At 40.3% G+C, this 14,710-nt stretch overlaps 1 protein-coding gene across 1 annotated transcript in view; it reads left to right on the plus strand.

Annotated features, from left to right (window-relative positions):
- vps8 (VPS8 subunit of CORVET complex) overlaps nucleotides 1-14,710 on the plus strand; it is a 219,927-nt gene that overhangs the window by 127,693 nt on the left and 77,524 nt on the right. Inside the window, exons 26-30 of the mRNA XM_056731464.1 lie at nucleotides 464-583; nucleotides 736-807; nucleotides 4,085-4,204; nucleotides 7,446-7,502; nucleotides 7,589-7,671. Of these exons, the coding sequence (XP_056587442.1) occupies nucleotides 464-583; nucleotides 736-807; nucleotides 4,085-4,204; nucleotides 7,446-7,502; nucleotides 7,589-7,671 (452 nt within the window). The remainder of the gene's footprint in view (nucleotides 1-463; nucleotides 584-735; nucleotides 808-4,084; nucleotides 4,205-7,445; nucleotides 7,503-7,588; nucleotides 7,672-14,710) is intronic.

The following is a 14,710-nucleotide window of genomic DNA, read 5'->3' on the forward strand; positions in this document are numbered from 1 at the left end:
TTTCTATGGGTCAACCACAGGTCTCAATGATCTGTTAGGGCCACTTGAAACCTGTTTTATGCCAGTAGGAGTAGCATATGTCCTGCTGAGGTCCGAGAGGTTATCAACACTTTCGTGGGAGAACCAATCTAAATCCAGGCCCACTGGAGCCAGGGCTGACTGTGGTCATTTGTTGGTATCAATAGACCAGGACAAAGATCCAACAATTTGGCTATGCCTCCAGCTGTACATACAATATCTTATTAAGACTGAAAAAAGGTCCTGGATGTTGATCTCAGAAAAAAAACGCTAATAGTAGGAACGCTAATAATTATACTGCCAGGGTGTAGGTAAAGGGTAGCAAATGCACATTGACAGGACTGCTGTGGTGGTAACTGCCATTGTATAATTATTATTTTGGTTTACTGTCATATGTAAATACATAAGTAGAGTTACTAGTAAAGTGCATATGTTTATGTTGTAGGTGTTTGAATTTCTGATCCGTTTGCATTCTGTGGAGGCTGCACAGGAAGAGGAAGTATATCCATTCATCCGAACTCTCCTCCATTTTGACACTCAAGAGTTCCTAAACGTCTTGGCACTGGTGTGTATCAGGAAACCCATAAATCAACACTTATTGTTCTGTAGATTTGTGTTTTCATTACATTTTGTCATTTACATTCCGAAATGAGCAATTTATTTAACAATAAATTGGATCTAATGTTAATTGTTCGTTAATATTTCTTCACTCTTCAGACATTTGAGGACTTCAAGAATGACAAAAAGGCTTTGGAGTATCAACAGAGGATTGTTGACATTTTGCTGAAGGTAACAGAAACGTCTCTTTTACTCCGTCAGCTCACACGCAGTCGTTCACACACCGGGAGTATTGTGAGTGCGCGTGGACTGCTGGGCTGTTGATCTTTTTCTCCACTGCTTTTCGGTCTTGAGTTTTTTAGTGCTTTTGGTGTTTTGCTTGTTTGGGCCCTGTGCTGTCCCTTGAGGAACAGGTTGGTCCCACGTCAACAGGTTATAAGTTAAGTCACGCAATGGCATGCAGTTAAAGCGGTGTCGGCGGTGGGTGTGGGGAATTGTTGCCAGGGCATTTAGTGGGTCAGGAGAGTGTTATCTGCATCTAGAACGAATAGTTCTACAGTGATTTTCTTGTTAGTGTGGATAAAGCCAATGAACTAGTTGAAAAATGAATTGCGATCAGTGGTGAACTTGTTCAACTGTCAAGTCCTCATCTCATGAGCCTTCGTGCAAGGCACATCAGTAGTAAAGTAACAAATTACAAGTACTCAAATTACTATAATTGAGTAGTTTTTTTTCAGGAAATTTAAAAACAGTGTACTTTTACTTAAGTACATTTTTAGTGCTGTACCACGGTGTTGGGCTGCCATTTTGTATCTTCTTTAAGCACAGAGGAGCAACTGTGTCTAGCGGGTCCGAGAAGGTGGGGTTAAAAATTTAAATGGTAGTGTCAAGATCTTCAACCTTATTTCTCATACCAGAGAGAAAATTCAGGCAGATTATACAGAAATGCATCTCTGGTAGTTGAAGTTATTGTTCTACCATATTTGTAACAAGGAGTTTGATTTGCAATCATAGGCCAGTGAAGCAAACATAATACCAGATAATGTCCGAAATGTCTTCACTCTGCTGAAGGCTTTTAACGTCATTCACATTTATACCGTAGGACAGTATAATATCTAAAGTACAATTACGAAGGTGAGTGGGTCCTGACACATATTGACTAACACCCATGGAGTTAGGAGTGTCTTTGAAAGCCATTCCTAAAACATCTGTATCGTTATCTACATGGATGTTAACGTCACCAACGACAATGACTCTTTATGCGGCCAGTTCTAGTTCTAATAAGAATCCACCTTATTCTTTAATAAAATATGTGTGTTGCCCTTGAGGTGTTAATACATGAAGTACCATGACTTGAAAATAATTATAATTAGAGTTAGACTTCTTTGAAATGCTAAAAGAGTTATTGTGAAGTGCTGCGATACCTCCCCCTCTGCCTTGTAGACGAGGCTCTTTTTTATAATAATAATCTTGGGGGACAGACTCATTCAAATTAATATAATCATCTGGTTTTAGATGTGAGCTCACACACCTCTTTACTTTTATCTTTGGTGATCTCCGATTGACGGTGTTGAACATCATTTGTGCCGATGTGAATAACAATCTTAATGAATTTACGATTATCCTTAACCACGACATTTAAATTTGACTTGATCAGTGCACTCTCAGCAGGTTTCTCATTCGGTGCGTCACTGACCAGGGCAAACCTGTTTGAGACTGTAATCGGAACAGTTAAGTGATGTTTTGTCCTGGGACTACGCCGTCTCACAGTAACAAAGTTTCCCAGCTGCAGGGGATTTTCAACCGGAATTTAGCTGTTTGCGATAACGTTGTTCACATCCAAAGTGTTATCTACGGGCCTTACACTCATACTGTCCTCAGATAAAGGTTGGATGAGGGACACTAATTCTAAGATCTTCTCTCTCAGCCTAACTATTTCCCGCATTTATCGCATATAAAACCATCACAGCTGACAGAGAAGGCTAAGCTAGACATATAACATGAGATTCAAGTGTCAACAATAGGAATAGAGGCCATAACTCATTGGGTTTGAAGAGCAATTCTGACATTACCAAGGTTGCTTGATGAATCGTAGTATATACGCATAGAAAGAGAAACAGTTAGCACATATCACAAACTAGAGGCAAGATGATATTCCACAGTATAAAAAGAAAGCAAGCAAACACGCTAATTCTGTGCTAACAGGGTTAAGTTCAATTTTGGTTTAAAATCTTCAAGTAAATAACAAGAACAGGGTTATTGAGATATCAGGATAAGTAAGCAACGACAATGATAAGTAACGATAATAAAATACACTAATATTAAGACAAAGTGCAAGTGCAAGCTTTCCTAGCAGCCAGCCGAGGTACACTAGCAAGCGCATTACAACACCCCATCAACCACACAGAAACACCCTAGCAGCCGCATAGCCAACCCTAGCAACCACCCCAGGTACCCTAGTAATCAAGGTTTTATCTAGTGATTGGCGCTCTGTCTATAGGGGGACTGTTTATATCATCTGTCAACAAGTCTGGTGGCAGGTGGTTGGTACACTGTAGCCTTTAAACCATGGTTTGCATCACACTTTTTAATTGTTCCTCATTTTGATGGTAGTCCCCCTTGGTAATTTGCGTTCGCCTTCTGTGCATGGGCTCCCCCTTCAGCCATCATTATCGCATTTGGCTGTTTCGTCACATTCTGCCATTTGAGACATTGGTTCTGGTGGGATCTGGGTTTTCTGATCGCCTCATTTAAAAAAAAATGCTGTATAAATCCCTGTCTTTACAAAGGTGATAAGTGTTCTTGAAGTGGCACAGCACACATCATGATTCTACTCCGTGGACAGCAGGACAGCTCTCAGAAACTATGTAGTTACTGCTTTGATCCATCTCAACTGTGCGTTTACTCTGCTCGTGTGCAAATATGAGCTTTTTCTTTTTTTTCTTTTCTTTTTGCGCTTTACTCCTTTTCATACTCTTTTGAAACTCTTTTCAAATTGGAAGTGTGAAGAAATGCTGCAGAAGCAGGGGGACTTCATGACACTAAAAATGTATGGTTTTATGCATATAGATTTATTTTCTCACCTACTTTTCTCTTGATAAAGGACACTAGAGCAGGTATACTGTTGGATTTCACTTTTAGTTATTAACAGTATGTAATAAAAGTTTTGTAAAACATGTTGTGTGTGTGTATACAGTATATACCTGTATACATGCAAACCCTCCAAAAGCAACCTATGTTAGAAATTAGATTATGATGTTAAATGAATGCTCTCCAAACATAGTTAACGTTACTCAAATAATTTTGCTTCAAAACCCACTAAATACTAAGCTTTGCCGGGTCTGAAATATTTGCTATTGCTGGAAGGAAATTAAAGAGCATGATAAAAAATGTTAATTTAAACAAAATGTATATATATATATATATATATATATATATATATAAATATAAATATAAATATATATATATATATATATAACAGAACATTTTGTGTTTGTGCTCTTCTCAGGTCATGTTGGACAATTCTGACTTCACCCCATCGCAGGTTGGCTGTCTTTTTACTTTCCTGGCACGCCAGCTTGCCAAGCCTGATAACACCCTCTTTGTTAACCGAAAGCTGTTTGACCAGGTGACTTGTCTTTCTATTTGTTTAAGTAAATTTTCGTCTGTTTCATACTTTTCTTTTATGAATTATGAGCTATAATTGTAACAGGTAACAGGAAGACATGTTTTAAAAGGTGTAATATTTGTACAGCTTATGTAAAATATATCTACCACATTGAAAGGGTTATGCTGGTTATCGCTTATTATATACTGTAGTGCATTATTTTACGCTGTCTTGGGGTACATTATGTTTACAACTGGTCTGTAAACATTAGTGATTAAAGGAATAACTGACCCATAAAAGTAAAGGGGTTCTGACATAAGGAATCAAATTTCCCTTTGACATATAAGGAGTCTTAATATCATTTCATCGATGACTCCGCCCAATGGTGTTTAGTCTGAGTAGCGAGTGACTCAGATTAAGTCGACCCTACTTGTTGACAATCACTGTAATCTTAAAGCGATATTTCATAGGCAAAACAAAATGTTTTACAAAAAAAGTTTTACTCACCCTCAAGGCATCCTGACTGAATATGACTTTCTGCTTGAAGAATAATACCACACATATTTTTTCTTCCAAACAGTAAAATGGGAGTGAATGGGGCAATTTTTTGACGCTTTAAAAAGTGCACTCATTGATCAAAGAACTGCTCAACACAGCTTTGTGGTCTTAATACAGGTCTTCTGAAGCGAATCGATGCGTTTGTTTTAGAGAAATATCGAGAGCGCTATTAAGTTTAATGTCTATCTCCGTTATCCATCAGCAGCGCGTGAACCTGAGGCTTGTTTTCCAGCAAAGTTCCTTTGATGAGCGCAGCAATTTTCGTTTTGATCCAATAGGATTCTATCTCCTCTGTGCGGAAGCTTAAGTCGCCGTCATTTGACGGAAAAACGAGCCTCTGGTTCACACTCAGCCGAGGGATAACTAAAGCTAGACTGTGACGTTAATAGCCCGTTTCACTCGAGCCACACGTAGGGAGAACGTTGGCAGCACATTTACATTTAGGAATTTGGCAGACGCTTTTATCAAAAGTGACTTACATTGCTTTATCCTATACATTTTGCATAGTTATTTGCAATCCCCTGGGATCGAACCCACAACCTTGCATTGGTAACGCAATGCTCTTACCACTGAGCTAGAGGAAAGCGTGTCCTAATGTCCACATAACGTTATATTAATTACATCAATGAGCAAAATATCTTCAAAAAACGTCATCAAAAACCTTATTATACATGTAGACTGTAGGGGTGCACGATAAATCGCAATTCCCATTCAAATCGCTATTAAATAGATTTGGGTATCCCGATTGTGGAGCACGGCTCTGTGATCTGTGGTAAATGCTGCTCAATCTGAATGCACTGCGCGTCTTAAATCTAACTCTCAGAAACCTGCAGATACCCTCGTGTATGGTGTGACACGGAATGGAACCCATTTTAACACTGATTCTTAAATTGACATTGAGAATTGTATTTTATGTTCCTAGATTTGAATCCCTGTCTTTTTATTTAATTACTTTTATTTATAAACTAGATAAAAATATAAAAAAGTTAAACTATTACACAATCAAGTTTATCCTTTTTAAATAAAACCCAGCTATTTATTTTTAAAGTATGTACTGTGTTTTTTTACTCGAGGGCAAAACATGTTTTGGTTAAAAGACGATAATCGTGGAAGAGAATTGTGATCTCAATTCCCATGGAGAAAAAACCGTGGCCTAATGGTTATAGAGTCGGACTCGTGACCAGGAGGTTGCCGGCTCGATACACAGGGCCGGCAGGTAATGATTGAGGTGCCCTTGAGCAACGCACCATACCCCTACTGCACTGATAGGTTAAAAGGTCACTGGATGGGTTAAAAGCAGAGGTCAGATTTCGGGTATGGGTCACCATACCTGTCAAATAGGTCACTTTTCTCTTTCACTTCCTGTTTAATTTTTATTCCATTTTATTAGATCTTAAATATTTAATTAAACCTTAAAGATATTTGTTTAACGTTTTCCAGTTACAAATGATGTGTTTGTGCAGTGTTGAAAAACTGAAATCAGAAATTATTCTAGACCAATTTTGGACAAGCATGGTTTACATTTTCCGAAGTTCTTTTTTTTTTTACAACAAGGGCACTACTGAGATGAAATTGATGCGCTGTCATAGACAGAAGTTATTTTCCAAAAAATAATTGCAACAAAGCAGGAGGGCATGCAGTATAATCTCTGATCAAGATAAATTTGTAGGTAGGGGAAAGGAGGTGGGACTACACGTGTTTAGGCTTGATTAAGGATGTGTAGCGAAAATGCGTAGATCCACACTTTCAACATTTTTATGTTAAATGCTTTTTATCTTTACTATACGAGTGCCTTAGAGTATTTCATCTTTTTAGTTTGATATTTCCCTCAGATTAAAAGAGCACAGATGATTACGTGAAGAGACCAGCGAAACATTCATGGCTTCTGTTGTTTGACAAGTTTAGATATGTCGTTTGACCTCCTGCGACGCCTAGCAGAACAACCGGCGAGAGACACCACAGTACCTCTAGAGTGAATAGAGAGTAGATGGCTCTGTATTGTTTCAAATAGCTCTCGCTATGCTGTCATGTTAGAAACAGATCTATCTGCGCCGCACCACATGAAGTCCAAAGAGCAGCTGAGAGCAGACAGTGTTATGCATTGAATGATGTAAAGAAACTGGGTTGCTTGTCCGATTCTCCCTGCAAGCTACTGCATATTTTATAAGCCCAAAAACCCATAACTCTCTTATGTATTCATTTAATATAATGTTGCCAAACCAGAGAATGAAGTCCAGAGGATTACAGCATTCCTATATACGTAAATTGCGTAGCTGTAATTCATTGGCTGGGATTATGCTAATTGTGATTGAGCATGCATGTTTACGAATGATTGGAATTCATTAACGTACATACATTTTACTATGAGATCTGACGTTTACAAAGTATTTGTGAATCGGGAGGAAAGGTAGATCTGTTTTTCTCGCACTTTACATTACTCTCAATTTACCCATATATTTACAAATGTTTCATGAATGAGGCCCACTGTCCTTAAAAGAAGTAGAGCTGGCATAACATTTACAGTAATATAATTATGGGATCAGTCAAGTGAAGAAATGATAAACCCAGGATGGTGTGAGGCAGAGCAAATGATGAAAGAACTCCTTTAAGAATTTGTCTTGTATAACAGTATTAAATTACCATTTTAATAAAAAAAATATAATAATACATGTATCTGTTGTCTGCTACTCATTGTCTTGTTTAGGTTCTTGAGTTTTTATGTAGTCCGGATTATGACTCTAGACATACAGAAAGACAGCAGGTATGAACACAACACACATTCTCAAACTGTTTTGATTAAGTTATGCTGTTAAACTTCACACGTGGCTGTTATATTAATTGTCCCAGGTACTTCTGGAACTGATGCAGATTGGGGGTGTGGTTCAGTTTGAAGAGGGGCATCTCCTTGACCTTGCAGAAAAGGCAGAGTTGTAAGGAATCTTCAAGAAACAGACCATTTTGTTCCCAAAACAATTCACTAACTCTAAAGCTTTCTGTGTTGCAAACAGTTCCCTAGCTCCATAGTCAAAAGTCGGTGTATATATATCTCTCTCTAAGGCCCTGTATGGAGCTTGTAAATAATAAGATTCAAACAAAAAAGTTTCTATTATTAATAATGCATTAAAATTTGAGGACGAGGTGTATCTTAACATGAGACAAGTCAAGATTCACAGCTCTACTATTCATTTTTGGCAGTGGTTAAACTTCAGGTTCCTGTTGAACTCTAAGTTTCTTTCTGTGTTTGGGTCACCCTTCAAATCAAATCATAATAGTTTGGATGTTGTTGTGAGAGAATGTTCTCTGCAGTTCTGGGAGCAAGAGACACTGACACAGAAATGTGGATCGATCAAGCACAACCTCATTTATTTCTTTACAGGCCGCCCGTTATATAGAGTACAGGGAAAAGTACACGTGAAACATCAGCAAGCAATCATATGTCTAGGGTTTCATATTATGATCAAATTCCCAAAAAATTTAAGTCTTACCTTATGCGCGTACACCTAAGAAAAGTTTTTAGAGGATAGAGCGCACTCAGTGTCCGGGGGCCTTGCCTTTCTTCATTCATGCGGGGAACTTAATTTGTAAATTTAGTCGAATACGAAATGTAAATGTTAGGTAGATTGTGTTCCCCACCGGTTTAGCAATTTGTGTTTATATGGGTTGTTGACATGACAAGTCATTTTCACTGCTACACAAAATTAAATGATTATAATTAGTATTAATTTATTTTTTATTTTTTAAAAGACAATCATAAACGCGTTAATAAAATTTTGCAAATGACAATTCATTCATATACGATCAGTTTTGTCACTGAAACCTGTGTCCATGAGGTAGTGATTGGCACCAAAACAGCCAAACATACCACACCACTGGTAGTTGACAGAGAAAAGTCACTTGTGCATTCTACAGGAGCCATTCTTAAATGACACAAATTGCAACTTTCCAATATACACCCGCCCAACAAATAATAGTACTGTTGGCAGTGAAAATGCAAGCCTGATTTGATTGTACTTCTGTTCCAGACTATCCTTGCCTCGTAGTTTTCCTCTAGCTTTCTCTGCTTTATTCCTAGAGTTCTTGGTTTATTTAAGCATTTGTTTTTTCCTTATCTTGGCAAAGTATGTCCCTAGCGGTAACTTTTACCAGTTATTTCAGTGTAATTTAAGTGTAGATCTCCTGGGTGCTTCCTCACTCAGCCAAGAAGCTAGACTTGTTTCATTGCCTTATTGTTCCCAGATAGGCTATTCTCTTGTGCCGAGTTTTCCTGCCTGGTCCTTGCAGTTTTCCTCCAGTCTTGCACTTCCATATCATTGTAGCTCTACAAAGTACCATCATCCAGGGCTTGCTTGTTATTGTGCTTTGTGGTTGCCTATTGTTGTGACTATCTTCATCCCATCTCCTACCCCTGCGTCTTTGTTTCTCTGTCAATTTGTTTGTTGACAAATCCTTGTAACTCATTCTACCCTTGAGTCCTATTTCATAGGTCCTTAACAATGTCTCACCATACAGGACACACAGTTCAGTAGAAATATAGAAAACAGGGAACAAATTGACTTCAAGGAATTGAAATGTGAGTAACATTTATATTCTCCCAAACATCAAACCTCCCAATACATAAAATTATATATTTCTTCAACTCATTTTATAGTAATGTCTGATGTTTGGGTAAGTTCTTTTGAGTAAAAATGAACAAAAAACAATTAATGAGCAAGAACATGAAAGAACAGTTTTTAATACAGTGTCCAGTACCGTTGCTGGATGCACTATGGAAAGCTTGTAATAATGGTTTGTAGTTTTCGCTGTCGGGTCGTCTTTTTCCGGAATCCTAATGCCTAACCCCTGACGCCATTGGCGACACACGTGCAGAACGTCGCCTCAATCCTCCGACTCCAGCGATACACGTGCAGAACGTCGCCTCAATCCTCCGACTCCAGCCGTGGGAGAGGCGTTGGTGGCATGCCGTGCGGAACCTCGCCTCAATCCTCTGACTCCATACGTGGGTTAGGCCACCTTCTGCCGATCCATTTTGACACGATGCTCCATGACTTTTTCGCTGCAGCCCTCCTGCTTCTTCACCGAGCAGTCCAAGGAAGAGTTTGGGATCATAAACCTGGCTGGCATGTGTGGGTTAGGGTGTGCTTTAACTCCTAGAAAAGCTTCTTTCAGAAGCAACGCAAGGTTTTCGACCGGTCGTCTCTGGGTAACCAGGCGGCTCGAGCACTGTCGCTGCTTCACTAGGGTCCCAGGTTCGGTGTCGGAATACGCCATTGAGTGCCGCACACTCGCCTCCTCTAGTGGCTGGAATGATAAGGCTCAGTGGGACCATTTCCTCCATGAGTTGGCAGTGCACATTAAGGTTGAGATTTTATTCGCTGGAACTCCCCGCTACACTCGATGGCTTGGTTGATCTCACTATCCAGGTCAACTTCCACATGGGGCTCCGGTCTCAACACCGGCAAGCGAATGATGCGGGGGAGAACTACGGGCCGCTGCCAACAGCCAGAGGGACGTCTCATTGACTCTTGGGCGGAGAGGTATTTCATGCACATCAAACTGGATAGGTGCTGGAATATTCCTATCGTGCCTCTAACTGAAGCCGTCTCCGCCAGATTACTCTGTGGTACCCCCTCACTGAGATCACTTCCATTACCAGACTCGTGTTGCTAACCACCTCTATTAACCACACTAAGGAGATCCAGTTCCTCCTTATTCACTCTCCATTTTGTCACAATGCTCCATGACTTTTTTTGTTGCAGCCCTCCTGCTTCTCCACCGAGTAGTCAAAGGTAGTGTTTGTGATCATGAAACTGGCTGGCATGTGTGGGTTAGGGTGTGCTGTAACTCCTACGAAAGATTCTTTCAGGAAACCCTCCTGAACCCACCGACCATTTGTTCCATGCCATGCCAGCGTCCTCCAGTGGGGGCACTCCTCCGTTCTAGCTTGCCACCCCGGTGCTGCTCGCACTCTTTCGCTAGTCAAGCAGCAGTTTTGGAGGCGTTCCGTAGTGTGGGAGGATCGCGAGTTTATTAACAATAACTCACCGGTCCCGCCCCACCTACTTCACTACAATTATCTTACTTAAACACCAGCAGTTCAGCACAGTGCTCAGACTAAACAATTAGGCATTGAAACTAAAGATTTATGGAACTACTTAAAAACTTTTGGAATACTCAGCAACCAGGAGAACCTTTTGGGATAGCAGTCAATCAGCCTACTGCTGACAGTTGACATTCCTATAACAGGACAACACAGCTGCCCATATTCAAACAGGCCAGAAAATGCCTTCTTTTGGTTCAACATCCACCTGCTGCTCAAACTGCCACAAACTTCTACAAAAGATTGCTGTTCTCAAAACAAAGTTACTTGCCATACTGCCATCCCTTCCGAACCCTCTCAGCATATAGCCAGTGAGTCCTTTAAATATACAGATCAACAGATATCTCCAGGACAGATGCAAATAAATTGAACTGAGAACACAAACAGATGGCATAAACAGGGTGCAAGACCTAAAAGTGCTCATAACATCAGACTGTCATGAGTTTCATGTTTTCACGGCTACTCATTCTAAATACATGGCTGCGAGAAACCTGCAACATGAGAGGACTGACATTTCAATATCTTCTGGAGTCAAAAACATTTTTTCACAACAAATGGCCTCCACCCAACAAACTTGGCGCAAAAGTGCTAAATGACAATATCCTCTTCTCCCTCCATCATCCATCAACAGAGTTTGTCAATACACTGAATGGCACACAAACACCTGATCTCAATGACCAATGGACTTCACACCAGTGCTTAGATGGACATTTGGATATCACCACAGAGCCACAACAACCATATGCATAACATACTTTAGCCTCCCGAAACCCCAGAGTCACAGCCCCTCTCACTACACACTCTCTCCCTCTCTCCAACATCGCCTCTTTTGAGCTTCTCAAAGAAAATGGAACCCTTATGTGCTGGAACAAAGCTCTCCCATTCATTATCGCGAGTTCCAAAGTATCAACTACTAAATGACAATCCACATAACCACCGAACCGTCTGGGCCCAGCTTGTCCTCCTATTCCATCTGAGAGAGCTCTCCGGCCTCTGCCGTCACGCCAAGGATCACGCCAACCCCCATCTGCTGTAGGTGAACAAAACAAGACTGCTAACTAAAATGGTTTGGTCCCTGTTATGATGACGGCAACAATCACAAATGTTTACAGAACAAGTGGGAGCCCAATGTTCCTCTATCTTTTTCTATATTTATCCTGGTATCTGATAGAAAAGCTAAGACCCTCCCAAGTCTAATCTACTTTCTATTAGATGTCACACTGAGATTGAGAGGGGGCAAAAATATTTACAGTTAAGTTAGCACTTTTAAACATTCGCTCACTTAAAAACAAATCCTTTTTAGAGAATGCATTTACATTTTTTACATTAAGTCATTTAGCAGACGATTTTATCCAAAGCGACTTACAGGTGGGGTAAGCAATGGAAGCAATTGGTACAGCACAAGGACAACAAAAGCATAAGAAATGACCTTGGAAATGTCCTCTTCAGATAGGAGAAGAGAACGAGGGGAGCAAGCATGTGTCTGGGGATTCGCCGTGGTCAAGAGGCGGTGGAGCAGAGAATTGATTGCTGTTTTCTTTACAGAGAATGACGCAAAATTGTCCCCTGTTAAGTCCGATGGAGGTGAGGGGGTAGGCGGGCAAAGAAGAGCAGAAAAGAGAGTACGAGGGTCAGGAGAGTTGTTGATGTCAGCATGTTAGTTATGGGTTTTCGCAGAGGAGACATCCGCAGAAAAGGAAGAGAGAAAAGACTGATGGAAAGAGAGGTCAGTAGGTTCTTTTGGTTTGCGCCACTTTCTCTCAGCAGACCTGAGAGTGGCAGGATGCTCACGGAGAACATCAGATAACCAGGGGGCAGAAGGAGATGCACGAGATGGCCTAGATGTAAGAGGGCTAAGCAGGAGGTAAGTGTGGAGCAAAGGGTGTGGGTGGCGGTGTTAGCATCAAGTAGAGAGAGCTGTTTAGGGGGAGGTAGAGTGGCAGAGACTGCAGAGGATAAGCGGGAGGGAGAGCATCCAACTCCTCCAAGAAAAGTCCAAGGTGCCCTGGGGGACGATAGATAACTACAACATGTGTTTTAACAGGGTGGATGACAGTGACAGCATGAGACTCAAAGGCGGTGTTGTTAAATGAGGGTGCCAGCTGGTTGAAGTTCCAGTCGTTAGGAATAAGTAGACCGGTTCCTCCACCCCTTCCTGATATGCGTGGGTTGTGGGAGAAAGTGTAATTATTAGAGAGGGCAGCCGGTGTGGCATTGTCCTCTGGTTTGATCCAGGTTTCAGTAAGTGCCCAAAGAGAAAGACCAGAATGTTTGACAATAGCTGTGATGAAATATGCCTTGTTTACAAGATTGCCGGTGATTTAGGAGTTGTTACGACAGTAGGGATTTGAAAACACATTGTGAAAAACAGGGAATAAGGAATATACATGACAAATAAAGAGAAGATAATAAATAAAGTGCAATAGTCGAAGTGCCAAACAGTAATACTCAAGTGCCTTGTCGGTGTCCTTGCTCAGTGGAGTCGCACAGGTAGAGTCAATGGTGTTTACTCTCTTCGGTCTTCGCGATGAGGGCTGCACGCGACTGCTTGGGTGGTTAATCCCTCTTATATATCCGGTAAATCACGCAATTGAATACAGCAGGACACACCTTCCAATATCTCCCAATAACATGCGAAACAAACGCAAACTAACAACACGTGACTCAGCGGACGCAAACAAAGGAAAGAAACTGCGTTAGACTCGATAATACCACATTAATCAATTACACTTACGAGTTTCGGTTGCTTCTTAAACTGCAACAAACTGCTTCTCCCACAAACTGGGCTTCGAACAACTGTTTAAATACTTTAGCTGGCATTGGATTCGCCTTCCAATATCTCCCAATACCACGCAAAACAAATGCAAACTAACAACACGTGAATCAGCGGACGCAAACAAAGAAACGAAACTGCGTTAGAGTCAATAAGACACTATTATTCAATTACACTTACGAGTTTCAGTTGATTCTTAAGGTTCAACAAACTGCTTCTCCCACAAACTGGGCTTAGAACGATGCAAAATTGGATTTCATGTTTGTAAATGAAACTTGGTTAGATGACAGTTGTAGTGCTACAATGCTCAATGAATCAGCTCCCCCAAACTCTACTTTTATAAAGGTCTGCAGAGCTATTTGGAAAGGTGGAGGAATAGGAGCTCTCTATGAAGCTATCTTTCATGCAAGCAAGTGTTTCATGGTTTGAATACTTGAGTACTTGAATTTGAATTTGAATGCTTTGTTATTGCTAGATATTTTAATATTTCTGTCGAAAAGACATAAGACACTTCAAATTAACTTTTAACTATTTTAAGCATGTTTGATCTGACCCAGCATTGCTCATTAGAAAATGTCTAAACATTTCATCCACCTTTATTAATGATGTGGCGCAATCTGATTAATTCTATTTGTCTTGATATATTGATCCATCCTAGTACCGAAGCTAGACATGTCTATATGAAAAAAAGGTTTATAAATGAGAACACAAGTGAGCTATTTATGAATGCTATATATTTGTCACCAAGTACAGTATATCTGCAGACTCTTTTGATGCTCTCCTCGATAGCTTTAATGCAAAAGTTAAAAATGCTTTTATGACATTCAGACGCGATTTCTTTAAGACTGCAAGGGAAGCTCAGCTTCCCCTATAATTGTAAAAAAATGAATGGTCAAATATATGTACTATTATGTTAACATTTTATTGACTAAAAATGCGTTAAACACGTTCATCTCGAACGAAAACAATTTAGTTCAGAATCAGCTACTTAGGTCGGCTGACTCGATTTTCTTCTCATTCATTCCAGTAGCGTACAGTGCATTACTCTGTTGAAGCCCAGCGTCCATTGACTTCAATGGGGCTGGTTTAAACAGTTTTT

This window comes from Triplophysa dalaica, chromosome 2 (assembly GCF_015846415.1).
Source record: "Triplophysa dalaica isolate WHDGS20190420 chromosome 2, ASM1584641v1, whole genome shotgun sequence".
NCBI lineage: Eukaryota > Metazoa > Chordata > Actinopteri > Cypriniformes > Nemacheilidae > Triplophysa > Triplophysa dalaica.